Source organism: Enoplosus armatus, chromosome 3 (genome assembly GCF_043641665.1).
Source record: "Enoplosus armatus isolate fEnoArm2 chromosome 3, fEnoArm2.hap1, whole genome shotgun sequence".
NCBI lineage: Eukaryota > Metazoa > Chordata > Actinopteri > Centrarchiformes > Enoplosidae > Enoplosus > Enoplosus armatus.
The window spans coordinates 14,572,098-14,588,184 of record NC_092182.1 but is presented as its reverse complement, the minus strand read 5'-3'; the positions used below and the strand labels follow the sequence as shown (position 1 = coordinate 14,588,184).

Sequence of the window (16,087 nt, the reverse complement as noted above, 5' to 3'; positions counted from 1 at the left end):
TATAATTTACAGAAAAGCAAATGCTGTTAATACTGCAAACATCATAACTAGATGGAAAATCCATCTAAACGTTTAAAGAATTTGGTGAGGTTGAGGCTGCAGACCCAATGTCTGACAGCAAAGTACTTGAAAACGTTTGGTATACATAATGTACGGTTCGTCCCCTTTGTGGTCTATCCAAATTAGGCTATTACCCTACAGTCCTCATATAGTATGTTTACATTAGAAGATATCACGCAGTGAATGTGAGACATCTGAGACCACAGTACAAATAATGTAGTATTGTTCAGTGCAGAATCTAATGTTTAAAATCTAAGTTTACGCCACACATAACATGACCCATGGGAGGGATTTCACCCAACGGCTTTCGAGTCGAGGATGGAGGCAGCTAGCAAGTAGCATGAAGCTACCTCTGCAGTTTATCTGTTACCATGGTGTTGTTAGTGTTAATTAACATTAACATTAATCATCGTCTTTAATTGGCTTTTTGGGCTACCTAACTGATGCATATACATACTATTGGTTCTCAGGCTGAGTCAGCAGACCAGTGTGCTAGCTAATTACACAACAATAAACGCTAATTCAAACGCTAAAACAACGTAATTGTTGAATTGTTCATTGTCCTGTTGTGGCAGCAAAACGGGATGACTGGTTGCAACTTGGGCTGAAAGAAATGCAGCTTTCCTTGACGAACCCACTGTCGGGTTGGCTGTCGTAGCAAGATAACAATCTTATATTGTGTAGGTGTACCGTTCACGTAGCTAATGCTAGCCTGAATTACAACAAGGCTAACACTCTCGGCTAACTGTTAGGTAAGACGCGTCACTTCAACTCAAACATCAGGCTGTTGTCGGAGCTTACCTTGTATGCGGCTACGCAGTACTCTTCAATAAACCTCGCAGTGCATACAACGCTCAATCAATTAATACATACAGTAACTGTGTAAATGGAATGGTAAACGTTGCTAATTTCCAATTTTTTCCAGTGTGACCATAAATACCGTACCCGTAGAGGTTACTCCAACTAAGGTTCCGGGAGTGAAAAAGCCCAGCAACGAAGCATATTAAAAAAAATGAAATTACATAAACAGTTTAACTATTGTTTGCAACTCTGCAAGTCTGAATTGCCTACAAAACAAATACGTAAAAACTGTAGTTTTTGTATTATTTAAGTAAGTATTTTGATTATTATATTATACATTACATGTCTAGTACTGTTTACGACTATTAATATAGCCATAGTTTCAAGTTTATTTGGCTGGCATTAAATATGCCCCAATTTTTTTTTTTTTATCTTCCTCAGTATATAGTGCCTTCAAAATGTAGTGTGGAGCTGTTTTAGAAAAAAGCTGTAATTTTATGGCCACAAGCACGAAAGGTATTACATAATCGTTTACCTTAATATAATTTGTATTAAATGATACCACCCTCGGTACTATTTAGAAATGTCTTGGTATTGTTTTATATAGATGTTTTCACCAAGTACACCTAATTAAAAAAATACGTATTGACTGATCGACCGATTTATTGATTCATTCATTCGTTGTTGTGCTCTTAGTTCTGACTACAGGAAGTTGCAGGTAGGACTGTTTTTCTGCGAACACCCGTCGTTTCTCGATGACGTAGATTGTAGGCGGCTAATTCTGTCTATTGTGTTTATCTTGAGCTCTCCACAGTTGTCTCGTGAATGGATACAGCCTTATCGTTAAAGATTATTTCCCGTCTTTTGGACATGGACTGGAAAACATCTTAAATATTAGTCAGCTGTGCACAAATGCAAAAATGAACAAAGGGTGGCTGGAGCTCGAGAGTGATCCAGGTGAGACATTTCGACAGACAACACAGCTAACTAACGTTAGCTTCCACATAGAGCTAGGTAGACAGTTTAGCTTCCTAAGCAGCCTGACCTATAACGCTTAGAAAGTAACTTTAATGCAATACAAGATTAAAACATGGTTAAAAAGTGTGTTAGTGTGTGTTAATGTTTGTGTGTATTGAATGTAAGTGTGTAACGAAGGGCGAAATATGAGGAGGTGTAACGATAACTTTATCAGCAAAAACAATGCAAAGGTCTTTAATTTGTTTTCTGCTGTATTCTTTGTTAGTTATTGAACCCAGAATAAAAATGATTTATAATTTCAGGACTGTTCACTTTGCTGGTGGAAGATTTTGGTGAGTAGCTCATATACAGTAGCTAAATGTCTCACAGTTCTGCCATGTGAATCTCAGAGTTTGAATCTTGGGGCTATCAAAGCCAATTAAATGTTTCTTTGTGTATGTGTGTACCTTCTGTAGGTGTAAAAGGTGTCCAAGTAGAGGAAATCTATGATCTTCAAAGCAAGTGTCAAAGGTATGTAACTTGATTAAGTCAAGTTTGTTTGGTGATCTGATGTAACTACCTGGCAGGTATGTCAGGTGGTGATGTCCAAGCTCATGTCTGAATAAAAACAATGCAGCTTGTTGGACTGTAGCAACAACACGTGAAACGGGTTGATGACATGTGATTTTGTTTTTTAGTCCTGTCTATGGCTTCATCTTCCTGTTCAAGTGGATTGAGGAACGTCGTTCCAGGAGGAAAGTTAACACTTTGGTCGATGAGACGTCTGTCATTGACGAAGAAATTGTAAATGATATGTTCTTTGCTCATCAGGTACGTGTTTTTGTGATCATAGATGTTGGCAGTTATTGTTACTTCTTTTGGTTAGTGAGCAACTTATCTATATTTGAAGTCACACACACACACAAGTAAGGTCCTCATCTCAAGAGACCGCCCTGGTAAAATAAAGCTTAAATGAAAATTATTTACAAAACCACAGGTCAAAATATAAAATATATGAACTTGAAAAATGCGGAGTTGGATCCAACCACAAGTACCACAGAAAGAGGGAAGCATTCGCCACGTCAAGTCGACGTCATAAGACATTTTGTTGATTCCAGCCCTTCAAAGTCCTTACCTGCCTATTCATATCTTGCAATAATGCACAACGAAACATAAGAATTGAAATGCACATTCTGACTTGGACTTGTGTTTATGCTGTCATTTTTGTATCTAGTTGATACCAAATTCATGTGCCACCCACGCTTTGTTGAGTGTGCTTCTGAACTGCAGTGGTGTTGAGCTCGGCACCACCCTTAGTCGCATGAAGGCTTTCACAAAAGGCTTTAGTCCAGAGGTAAGATGCTTCTCACACTCGCTCATGGATGTCTGTTATTTTTAGTGTTCTTTAATAATGTGCTTTTTATTCACAGTTTCTATTGGAATCAACTTTCAGATTTGTTTTTCCTTTGCCTTTCACAGTCTAAGAAATCATACTAAGTTGACCAAATCTATGTAAATATGGAGTGGAAATAAATAATCCGAATCTGTATCTGTATTTCGCAAAAATATTAAATATATAAGAACTGACAAAGGTCAATGACAAAAATGGCCCCAAGAGTTTGCCAAACTTATTCAACTAGTTTTGTTATTTCAAACCTAATTTCAAATCATGATATTTTTTCATTTGTATCAACAGTCACCCTCAATTAGTCGCTTGTGTGATCTCTCTTTTTCTCCCTCCCTCCAACTAACCCACCTTCATGTTTAACTTTTGATTTTTATGCATTTTTCAGAGTAAAGGTTACGCAATAGGAAATGCCCCAGAGCTTGCCAGAGCACATAACAGCCATGCCAGGTAGGTTACAGTCAGTGGTTCCTTTTTAAAATTTTCATGTGTGTCTGATTCTGTGAACAAAAAAGACCCTCTGTGATTGGTCTAGCACACTGTGGGAAATGTGAGGCTTTGTGTATTCATCAGTTTCTCAAGCTCTCTTTCTGTGTTTCTATGGAGACCGGAGCCCAGGCACCTGCCGGAGAAACAGAATGGGATCAGTGCAGTGCGGACCATGGAAGCCTTCCACTTTGTTAGCTATGTGCCCATCAAAGACCGTCTATTTGAGCTCGATGGACTCAAGGCATACCCGATTGACCATGGTACGGCTACACACTGACATAGGAATAGAGAGTCCTGTTCTCTTCACACTGATTTGTAGCATTTAGACTGCCATGGAACCACTGAAAAGCAAGTTGTCTTAAAGGGTATGCATATGTGACGCTGACAAATTTCACTGAGCCGTTACTCTGATTTATCCTCCTTTTCAGAGAATTGAGTTCAACAGTTTACTTATCTTTATTTGTATGTATTATTGTTATTTTAAGCCACCTTTAATCTAGTGTGTCACCTGAAATCAGGTATTGCCTCATTCCTCATTGGATAGAAACAAAAGGGGACCAAACATTTTGCTATCACGGCCCCTAAATGATGGAGTGCTCTTCCTGAAATGACCAAGCAAATACACTGTCATCTTTTTTTGATTTACCTGAAGCCGTTTATTTCAACTAAAACCTTGCTATGACACATTTGCTCTGAATTGCATTAATGCATTTAGTGTTGCTGCAGTACACATTTTGTAAACTGCTACTTAAATAAAATGTAACATTTCTCTCTATTTTAGGGCCCTGGGGAGAGGAGGAGGAGTGGACTGATAAAGCTCGGCGGGTTATCATGGAGAGGATTGGACTGGCCACTGCTGGGTGAGTCCTGAGCCAGTTATCTCATGCAGAGGTGGTCCACCTTCTACACACGCCCTCAAGGCTTCATTCTCATGCAACTGCTCTGCTCTATTTCAGTGAACCGTACCATGACATTCGCTTCAACCTGATGGCAGTGGTGCCTGACCGCAGGATGAAGTACGAGTCCAAACTGGAAATCCTAAAGAGGAATCGACAGACTGTCCTGGAGGGTCTACAGAAGGTGAGGGACCACTGCAAGTTTCCTCACAGGCCGATTACAATCCCACAGCCCCTTTAGTGACAGAGCAGTTGGTCAGATTGTCTGTGGCTGTGCAAAGCTTCAAAATGGACACATAGAAGCACAGTGTGGTTACATGACAAACGAGAGAGATTAGGTGTTGGGGGATTTAGGGATTTTTTTAAAACTTTGAATGTAAAAAAAAAATAAAAAATAAAAAAATGATTCATTGTTATTGTTGTCAGATGATCCGGCTCACTCAGCCTGAGCTTGTCCATGACAAGAAGCAGCAGGGCTCTTCCTCTCCTGATGATGGAACCACTGCCATCAAGAAAGAGGCAGATGTGGTGCCAGTTACATCCCAGGCTTCTTCAGGTACTTTAGTTGTCTTAATTCCCCAGTTTTTGTTGAAACATATCTTGTAAATTGTGTAGGGGCTTATCATGAACATTCAACTGAAATGCACTTGACTCTCATTTTAGATTCAGTAGAGGAGTCAGGAGTTCAGTCTAAGGATCTCCCTAGCCCCTCAGGAAACACCAAGGTCATGGGCAAACCACCAGTCCCCACAGGAGGAGGGGCCCAGCAAGTCACTAGTCCCAACCCCATCGTTCAACGCCTGCCTGCCTTCCTGGACAACCACAACTATGCCAAGTCTCCAATGCAGGTAAGATTGTTATGCGTCTGTGTGTGTGTGGCACTAAAGACCTTTGTTAGAGGCTTTGGTTGTGTTGTATGATTCGGGTTGTGTTCAGGGCTGCAAGTAATGATTGTTTTCATTATCAGTTATTCTGCCAATTATTTTCTCAATTAATCATTTGCTGACAAGATGGCCTTCATTCCCATAGCCAAAGATAACGTCTTCAAATTGCTTGCTCTGTCCGACCAACTGTCCCAAAACTAGATACTATCATCTACAACAAAGACAGGCAGCAAATCGCGTTAATAGAATTTGTTAATTGACTAAATGTTTCAGCTAGTTGTGTTCAGGACTTGTAGTGTTCAAAAATGTTTGTGCGACAATGCCCTCGAAAGCTTTTACAAAATACATTATTGAAATATTTTCAGAATACAGATCAACAAACAAACCACACACATCAACCCCAGAACTTTTCCAAAATACAGAATACTTACTAAATACCAGCTTTGTAAGCCTATATTTTATAGTTATGTGGTAAAGGTTAAAATTAAAAGGCGTTTTTCTTTGGGGAAGTTTTCCTTTTGGATGACACTACTTTTGTTTCCATGGAAATACATTTGATCCGTCTAGTCTTGTCAAGACAAGTTAGTTTAATTTACAGCCCTTTATGACACGCTTTCCACCCCCACACATTCGCTAGAACAGAGTCAGGTGTTACAGTTATGTTTCCATGTAACTCGCAATGTAAACTAATAATTAAACTGATACGAAGAGGATTTCAGTTTTCATTTTTGCTCCATTCAAAAATGAAAACTGAAGGCAGTTCATCTTTATCTTTGGTTGGCCAGAAAAAAAATTTGTGGAGGTTTATTAAAGATTCTCTGATTAACAGGAAGAAGAGGATCTTGCTGCTGGAGTAGGTCGCTCTCGAATGCCAGGGCCTCCCAAACCCTCATACTCCGACGATGAAGATGACTATGAGGATGATGAGGAGGAAGTAACTGGTTCTGCAGGCACATCTAACAGGTTAGTATTCTCATGTGTTTATACGTATAATTCTTGTTATGTGTCTCGTTATGATCTGACTGAAGGAGGCTAAAGCTCTATGAATTAGCGCTTTTAGTTTTTAAGTTATGTTTTAAATTTGCTGTCTTTTAGGTTTGGACGCAAGGCAAGTCTGCGATCACGACCAGGGCGGGTTGCGACTGGAATCGAGAGCCAGAATGCCCTCACTGTATTGGCTGAGAAACTGAAGAAGGAGGCCCAAAGGAAAGATGCCCTGAACACACCCCTTTCTGTACGCACAGAAGGCCGCACTGGGGGCATTTGTATCACATCGGCTTCCCAGCCTTCCCCAACGCCCAGCAACGAAAGCACTGACACAGCCTCTGAGATAGGCAGCGCCTTCAACTCCCCGCTGCGCTCCCCCGCACGCTCCCAGGCTGCCACGCGCCCGTCCAGTCCTGTCGCATCCCATCTGTCCCGTGTGCTGTTTGGAGAAGACGAGATGCTGAGGCTGGACTCCAGACATAACCGTGCTGTAAGAGAACTGGGTCCCTCTGTCAGCGTGGCCTTGTTACACCTGCAGGAGGATGGAGTCATATATGCTCTCCCTCCATCAGGTGAGTACAAGAGATCGTTACTGTCGTCCGTGTTGTTTACAAAGGTGGTTTAAAAGCCTCTGCTGAAGTAAGCCTTTCAGTGTGTCACTTGATATTTAGAGTACAGTCGGAGCATATTAAGCATGTTAGACAGCAGAAGTAAACAGTTTGGGGTGACCTTAATCAGAAGAACATACACTGCTTTTAATAATGGATTGTCTGTGTCCAGCTGCTTATGATAGATTGTGTCCTCATCTGTTGCCTGCACAGTAGATTTGGCTTCTGATGGCGCAAAGCAGCCTTGTACTCCTGAGAAGACTAAAGACAAAGAGCAAGCACGCCTCGTAGCAGGAGAGAAGGAAGGAGCGAATGAGGGAGATGAGGGACCGTCGGTGGACGTGAAAGAGGAGGAGAGCCAAGATGGAGCAAAGGTGAAACCTAGCAAGGAAAAGCCCAAAACTGTGGACACTGCAGCAGACAGCAAGCCCCCTCGGGACAAGTACTCTCCCAAAGTAAGTCAGAGAATTTCCTTGTGTTATAATACACTGTAGTATGTACCTTGCTAAGCTCATCAGCCTGCCAGTGTTTTTTTATAACAAGCTTATATACGCTTGTATTTTTTGCTTGTGCTGCCATTTATGGAGCTGTTTCTAAAGCTGTGTACTAAAAATATATACTACACAAACGCCCAGAGATGTTAATCTTATTCTGGTTCTTGCAGGAGCTGCTCGCACTGCTCAAGTGTGTAGAGGCTGACATAGCCAATTATGAGGTGTATCTAAAGGAGGAAGTAGAAAAGAGAAAGAAATACAAAGTAAGTTCTGTTTACCTGGAACCAGTCCAATATCTCTGTTGACACATTGTTTTTATTGGCTTTTAATCAAAATGTTTTGTTGTCATTTGATCAGATTGATGATCAGAGGAGGACTCACAATTACGACGAGTTCATTTGCACGTTTATATCAATGCTGGCCCAAGAAGGTAAATCTCATCATCTTAAAGATTTTTTTATTTTGCCCTCCTTTACTCCTCCATCAAAACCACATTTGAACTTTTTTCTGAAGTTCCACTTACTGGCTTCTCTGTGGTGGATCATTAGTGTCATCTCTCTACTCACATCACACCATGTTTATGGATATTTTTGTAGTGAATGTCTGAGCTAAACTCTGGAGTTAGTTAAGAGTCTTTGCAATGAGGGAGGGGAAAAACTAAAACAAAACTAGCTTGTAGTTGTATGCATCCCCAAAACAATGAGTCTTACTAGTACCTGTGGGAAAATGGCACACACAGTTTGGTCATTAATTGTATATGTCAGGACAAACAACACCAATTCACATTTCTTGCCCTTTTTTTTTAGAGTGTTAACACTTAGATTCATCCATTCTGCAATACATACAGAGCCAAGTTTTTACTTTTAACCAGCTTAATGCACAAAAACACAACAGGTACGAGATTATCACACACACACACACACACACACACACACACACACACACACACACACACACACATCCCTCCCTAAAAGAAAAAAGACTAAATAAAGAAGGAAAAGTTTTAACCCGCAGACATTTGCAAAAACCCAGTTACATGCTAGAGATCTGTTGTTGTTGTTCTCTTTGCTCCTCCATTCATTCTGACCGGGTATCTTCTGCAGGCATGTTGGCCAGCCTTGTGGAGCAAAACATTTCAGTGCGTCGTCGGCAGGGGGTGAGTATTGGCCGCTTGCACAAACAGAGGAAGCCTGACCGCAGGAAACGCTCCCGACCTTACAAAGCCAAGCGCCAGTAATTACAAACAATCACAACAATCTGTAAGTAACTTACTCCTGTGTTCACCGAGCAATCACCACCGAGAAAAAGAAATGGAAGCATTTCTGTATTTTAGTCGGAGCCTCCTCCTCTTCATGAAATCGACCATGTGTTAGTTCTTTTATCATTCATGTATATATGTACTACCGTTTTAGTCTTAGTGTAAATTTTCTTCTTTCTTGTGCCATGACTATTGACAGTTTTGTAAATATGAAAAAAGACATTTCCCACGTGTGATGCGCCTGAAACCTTTTTCATCTTGCAAAGTATTCATTCTTATTGAAAGATCTTCTGCACAGTCTTGTGGTCAATACAGTGTAGTATGTCACTAAATATACAATTTGGTAACAATATGTCATATTTCCTCAGCTGTATCCCTTACTCATGTTTTTATGGTGCCAATGAAGTATTGAATGTTTTGACGAACAACGCCATGTGTTTTATTCCTCCATAGCATTTAAGTTATAATCTATTCGCTGTTGGTAATTCACTATATAACATAAAAAAGCATCTTTTAATCACATTCTTCATGGACAATTTTAAACTCAAGAAGAAGTCATGATGCATCAAGTTTTTCTTTCTTTTCATCTGAATGTCTTTAGCTAAGGGTCTCTAGCTGTGTATGTATGTCTCTTGAGGTCCCGCAAATGAAAAACAAGCTCCTGTGTTATTTTTGTACCTGAAATGGATCTCAAAGTGAGTGAATATTAAGTCGGATGTGTGCACCTGTGTGTTTTGTACATATGTATCCGTTAATTGGCTCACGTTTACACTGAGTTCAGTTGTTCTTTGTGCTTGCCAATTCATTCTATAATAAAGTCAATGAAAATGTCTATAATGCTGCTATAATCCAGATTGCTTTCTTTTATTTTGTGTGATGTGACCTCAGTGGTTGGTCCAGGGTTACAGTATTTTATAATGGCAGTGAATGGGTCGGTGTAGCATTCCACCTAGTAGTACAACAACATGCTAATCACAAAAATGATGTTACAATCTTAGTATATGTATTAGATAAAGTTTATGTTCGTAGGTGTGTAAGATCAGAGTGTTTTATTGTAGTGACAGTTGGTGTACACTAGGGAGAGCAATCATTCAGAGACGAGTGGGACCATCTCAGAATCCTTTCCTTTACTACGCTGTGACGAGAGCCATTCACAATAAAATGGACTTTGGATTTCCTGCAGAAGGGTCGTATTGTGGCGCCACGGCCGTGATGTATTCATGTTGTATTCTTAGTGTTTTTGTACTGGTATTTTGCATTTGCCAGAACAATCTCAGTTTTCACCTGCAACAGTTTTTGTTAATTTCATTTGTAGTAAAATAGTGTGCAGCTATTTTGCTGAATTAAATAATTAATTTGTAAATTAGTTTTACCTTAATTAAGTTAGTGAACAGTCTTTTGTGACATATAACATCATTTACCGCTAGATATCCTGAGCTTGTGATGGATAAAACCATCAATCTTAACATGACTTTTTGATCCCATCTTGCCAGGTGTTTGGGCAGTTTGTATGTCATTTTCAGTCTTTACCTGAGGACATGTTTGAGCACTGGTATGATGATCTTGTAACAATGATACTGGCTCTCTGGGAGACTAATAAAGTACACACAGTGGCCTATGTGGGAGTGAGAGCTAAAAAGAAATTCCCCTCACCCACACAACTTCAGTGGAGCAGATGTTTGCGTTAAATTGAACGATGCTGTAGTGTTATGTCACCACTGTTTGCCTGTAATTTGGTTTAGAGACAGCAGACCGAGATCCACAGCTGGCTTCATCATATAGCCCAAGCACAATTGTAAAACGTGCCATAGACATTGGATTATGCAGTTTCCAATGTTGATATTATCGCTTGTCTGATATGTTTTATTTAGTTAGATAGACTTATTTCAATTATGAATTAATCAAGCTTAACTTTTATTTATTAACTTTTTATAAAATATTAAGAGTCCAAAACCCAAATGTATTTAGTTTATTATCATAAAAGAAAACCAGCCAATATTTACATTTAAGAAGCTGGAACCAGGGAATCTTTGGGCCTTTTGCATAAATGACTTAAACAATTAGGGTTAGGGTTAGGGTTAATATTCAATATTAAAATAGTTTTTGATTAATTCTCCAATCGATTAATCAACTATGCGCAAATCATTTGTACTGTGGACCTCTTGTAGGCTCACAGGAAGGAACAGGCCAGATGCAGGCAGATAATAACAAAGATAATAAAAGATTGTTGTGGGTTTCCAAAGTGCAGCCAGTGATGCGTGGACCCACCATTTAGGTTAAAACACAAAAGGTTCACGAGGGAAAGACGTGAAGTGAACCGGGGAGGTCCCAGTGGTCTCCAGTCACGTGCCACAGAGGGCTCAGTGGTAGCCTATTTGCGTGGTGACTTGAGATAACCGATCGCTGTGAACGCGCACGTACGAGCCACTCAAGTTCCCACCCATTGCGTCAGCGCGCTCCCTCGCCCTCTCCGTCAGCGCGCGTGCTCCGTGCGGGATGCTGAATTGTAGGTGATGATGGCGGAAGGGGAGCAGCGCTGAGTTTCATCTGAGTTTTTACCACAGCTGTAGACCCATCTACAACATCGTTTCTCTCCGTCGAGACCGATCCCGAGGCGATGGGGAACGAGGCCAGTATGGAAGGGGAGGGACAGGCGGGACAGCCCGGCCCCGCCGTCCCTGCAGCAGGGGCTCCGGCTTCCATTTCAGCACCATCGGACTCTGGACAGCTCATCAAGCCGAGCAATGGAGCGCCAGCCGGAGGAAGCGGGGCTGTACCCGGGCCGGGGATTAACAGGTAGCCGCGATAGCTAGGACGCTTCTCCGCCAAACTGTGGGGGGAAATCAGGGAGGCTACACGGCAGCGTGGCGTGTAGGCTACCGTACATCTGTGCGGTGTGGAGCGTAGATATAGGATCAACCGACTGCGTGGAGATAGACTTGAATGGGTGCTTAATTATTTATTTCAATATCCTTGTCAACACAATTCACCACCCCGTTTGAGACCCATTTCTGCTTCTTGGCAGCACCACCCTGTTACTCAACGTCAATTTTGGGTCGAAGTCAAATTTAATATGCAACGCTCTCGACGTAGAATCAATAATACGTAAATATAGCTTTCATGTAACAGTAGGGATTTCTACGCCCGTTTTCACGGTGTCTGTCCCGAGGCATCAGCGGCTAAGTATCATGAATGAATGAGCGACATTTTCCTCCTCGTAGTGAGGCAGTGCCAAGTCAATAGGAATACTCACAAATATTAATGTCCCTATAGCTTCGCGTGATAAATAAATTAGAGATGTAAATGATGCAAAGTGCACTGGATCTCACGTTGAAGGGCTCCCGTCGGTTCCATTACAGGTTGATTTGCTCAACATGCTTCGACATGAATGCCAGTAAATACAAAGTCATTCCGAGTAATCACCTTCCTCCTGGTGAGGAGACGTCTGCGTCCTGATGACAGAGCTGTGTAGGATGACAACGCTGCCATCAGATATAGCCAGCGTCATTGTGAGCATAACGCATATATGCCATAGCTGCCTTCACTTGTCAGATATCAATATGCAGCGAGTGGAAATTGCTTTTCACCACCGTCAACTGCACAGGAAAAAAAGGGTTGATTTCTTCTGGAAGAGTGGTGTTGCATCTCTCTATAAGAAACCCAGACACTGAGCCCAGACATGCATTCATTTAATATTTCCAGTTACATATGAAAACCTCATTGTTGTCCTATAAACAAGGCAACATGGGCTGATGAAAATATTAGCCTTTTTCCAAAAACCCAGCCCAGATTTTGTGTTTAATCACACTGTAGTAGCCTGTAGGTCTGTATTTTCTGTGTGGGTGTGTGTGAGGGATTACCCTTCCATCAAGATCTGATATTGCCTTAATTACACAGTTCAACAGTTGTAGACCTGAATACGCACAAGCAGAGGCACAGCTGCATCTTGGGTTTGCCTCACCAGCTTGCAGTCTCTCTGTTAAAAAAAAGACAACGTATAGATGTCTTCGCGCTTCAAACCCCTCGTTCAAGGCTAAAATTCAAGCTGATTCTTTTGGTATTGATTTGTGTCACCACACAAAGTGATTGTAAGTTGTAATGGTGAGCGGCATTCTGCCACTGTAACTAGAAAATCATGTACCTTTTGGTAATGTTTAGTCCTGTCTGTGTTCCTATTCAGGGGGAAAAAAGCACTCACTGTTCATCCTGTATGTTCGCTGTGGGGCAGATTTAAAGGCCCATAGCTTCCATGTAACCTCATGATTCTTTTATATCTTGATTTCTCTCTGGTATCCACCCTGAGGTGTCTCATAAAGCGATGGCGAGTGCTGAGAGACGGAGAGAGAGACAGTGACAGAGAGAGAGAGAGAGAGAGAGAGAGCGTGAGAGTATATCATGTGGCTGCTTATAATGGTTTCCTTAAGATCATGGCTCCACATTCAGTCTGAATCTTTTGCTTTAAAATACTCGTCCACAAAGAACTTGTGAGAGTGTAAGAAACAATGAGACGGTGGCTGGGTTGAGACTGTAGATAGGAGACTTTCATCTTAATTAAAAAGAGTTGCAGCATTTTATAACCCTAACCCTATTAATATGAATGGGGACGTAATGTGCTAAATATAACCATATTCAGGAGTTCCATATAGGCATTTTTGCTCTATCTCAGACCATATTATATTTTAATATTCACAGTCAAAGAGCTAAATCTGAGCCCATATAGGAATCCGTGAAGCTGTGGGAGTCACCCTCCCCTTCTGCTTCACGAAGCACCTCGGTGGTTGTTTTCCTCTCTAATCATAACAGCTCTGAGTAAGTGCACAGTCATGCTGACCTGATGACCATAACTGACAAGCATTCAGAATGATAAGAAACACTACTTTGTGTTGAACGCAACCTCAAGATACTTCCTATGTGTACAACAATGTGCTGCCTCCATATTATCGTGTCATTGTTTTCTGTGTAACAGCTGAATTAGTGACGAGCTGTATTTGCTCCATCATGAAACAGCATATGTTACAAAGTGCTGAGAGCTATGTGATTCAGTCTGTCATGTGATATTGATATGGGCTCTTTTCAAACAACGTGAATCAGTATGAATCAAAATTTCATTAGAAACCCAAACAAAGTTCGAAAAAAACCATCAAAATAATGGATACTGTCATGTTCTAAGACACAGTGTACAAACAGTATGCCCTCATGATTAATTTACCTTCAGCAATGAACGCACTGTAGCCTACACATACCAAATGGTTATCACAACTCAAACAAATAATGCAGAAGCAGTTCTTATTATTTATGAGACCATGACAGCCGAAGGATACAGAAAATGAAGGGCTACATATGAGACATTGGCAGCGTAGCATTGTTCAGATGTCCAGTAGACACTACACGTACATTTAAGATATATATATATATATTTAGAGTATTTTTGTACTTTTTTTCATTGCTTAGACATGCATAGACTTCAGTAGCAAACAGCAGCAAATTTGTGTAACAGTGACTTGAAATGCTCGCATTGAACGTTTGTATATTATACGTACTGTAGGTGGTTAAGCCGACTGAACTAGCATGACATACTACACATACTTCCTCAGTGCGCTGCGTTATCTCAGACTGTAGACGCTCCGTCTCTGATATACTTTGACTAAACTATGTCTGAAGCTGAACTTCCATGTGACAGTCTGTGTAGTGGTTGGTGTAGTTGGAAGCAGACACATTGGTGCACCTAACCCCAGTTTGTGCCTCTCATGTGCTACCATTACATTAGAGTCACAGAGCTAAGCATCCGATTTTCTGAAAAATATATACCGGACAATCTTTGAAAGACCCAGAGGGTTGTTTAACAACACTTGAATATATTTCCAGAATCCTCAAAGAGACCTTTAACCATCTGGATGAAAGAAAAATAGGTTCTTGTTGCATAATAAAAAAGATTTTTAATCCGTTTTGCAAGTTGCGACTCTGTTTCCTAATCCAGGTAGCTAGAAATGACACATGCCCCTGCTCTCACAAACAAAATGTGAATGTGTTATGTTGTATAAAAATAGAAAATATAGGAAAGAAACATCAATATGGCAATGTAAAGTTACGATAAAAAAAAAATACAAATTGAGCAAGGACCTACGTCATTCTTTGTTTTGATAAGGAAAAAGAGGCGTAACTTAAAACATCAAAAATCTTTCTTGTCTTGCAGTGGATGGAATATTTTTGTATCCAGATGTTTTTAAGACTCATTAAAGATTCTGAAAATACTCATGTACTCATCTGAATGACACAAGACATAGTTGCTACACACTGTATGTGTATTGTCTTTGGGATCATTGTTTAATGGCCACTTGTGATTTCGATGTAGTCTGCTTCATGTGACAAGCCTTTTCTTATGTGATGCACTGCAGGTGCATTTGACCAACATGATGGGGAATATATTGTCTCTGCAGTAAGCTCTCCCTCATCCATGTCTTGGCTGCTCATCAGTTATTTTTTGAGGGTTTGCCAAGCTTGTCTGATACTAAATGATAAAATGTCGGCAAATGATGAAAATAAGAAGTGCCGTGGCCTATAACACTGCTACCCACCAATAATTACTTTGGTGAAGATTGTAACAGCCTTGACTTAGGTCTATTTGCTGCAGCCTCTGTCACAGTTTTGACTAATTGAAAACATTTGTAAAATTCATTTTGTGTATGATTCCTTATCATTTTATGTGAATGCAGCACAAAGTACCTGTTGATTTCTGATAGATAACACCATACACCTAAAACTACTTCTTTGCTCTACTTAAGGATGCATTTGTCATCGTTTTTGGCATTAAATCACTTTAATGTGTGTCAAGTCCCATTTGTTCCACTTTAACCCTGATAATAAGAGCTTCTGAGAAGCACTTCAACACAGCAAACCTCTTGTTTAACAATCAAGGTGTCCATCTAGTGTCCAAATCTACTCTGCTGAATAATTGTAAAGTTGCAAGTATTCCTCTCGGGAAAAAATCATTACCTAGCATTGCTAGTCCTATGTCGATGAGCAGACATTTCACGGTCGATTTATGCTCGACTTGATGCCTTTAACATGCATTTGGCCATTACAAACAAATAATGCATTTGAACATGTTCAAGTCTGATGCATCCACTACCTTCGTGGTTTGACCTTTAAATATTCCTAAATGGACGGCACGAGATAGGTTTCACTCTGAAGCCTGAGCTAACCGGGTTCATTTCCAATGGACGGACGAATAAATCAATGAGAAACATA

The 16,087-nt window shown here is 40.6% G+C and overlaps 2 protein-coding genes across 5 annotated transcripts in view; both read left to right on the top strand.

The window, feature by feature from the left end:
- Positions 1–1,704: 1,704 nt before the first annotated feature.
- Positions 1,705–9,676, top strand: bap1 (BRCA1 associated deubiquitinase 1). 4 transcript variants are annotated; one of them, XM_070902750.1, is made up of 17 exons: positions 1,705–1,818; positions 2,142–2,171; positions 2,295–2,349; positions 2,517–2,649; positions 3,053–3,172; positions 3,612–3,673; positions 3,830–3,972; positions 4,494–4,572; positions 4,669–4,792; positions 5,035–5,164; positions 5,272–5,456; positions 6,322–6,455; positions 6,588–7,051; positions 7,304–7,542; positions 7,752–7,844; positions 7,939–8,011; positions 8,685–9,676. In XM_070902750.1, the coding sequence occupies exons 1-17, from the start codon at positions 1,782–1,784 to the stop codon at positions 8,816–8,818; spliced, it is 2,235 nt and encodes a 744-aa protein (XP_070758851.1). In that variant the 5' UTR covers positions 1,705–1,781; the 3' UTR covers positions 8,819–9,676. The 4 variants fall into 4 exon arrangements, with proteins under 4 accessions (XP_070758851.1, XP_070758849.1, XP_070758850.1 ...); XM_070902748.1 differs by having other exon boundaries at positions 7,301–7,542; XM_070902749.1 differs by having other exon boundaries at positions 6,588–7,095; positions 7,327–7,542.
- A 1,780-nt stretch (positions 9,677–11,456) lies between these two features.
- Positions 11,457–16,087, top strand: part of bsnb (bassoon (presynaptic cytomatrix protein) b) — a 56,451-nt gene continuing 51,820 nt past the window's right edge. The window contains exon 1 of the mRNA XM_070902508.1: positions 11,457–11,635. Within this exon, the coding sequence (XP_070758609.1) occupies positions 11,457–11,635 (179 nt within the window). The remainder of the gene's footprint in view (positions 11,636–16,087) is intronic.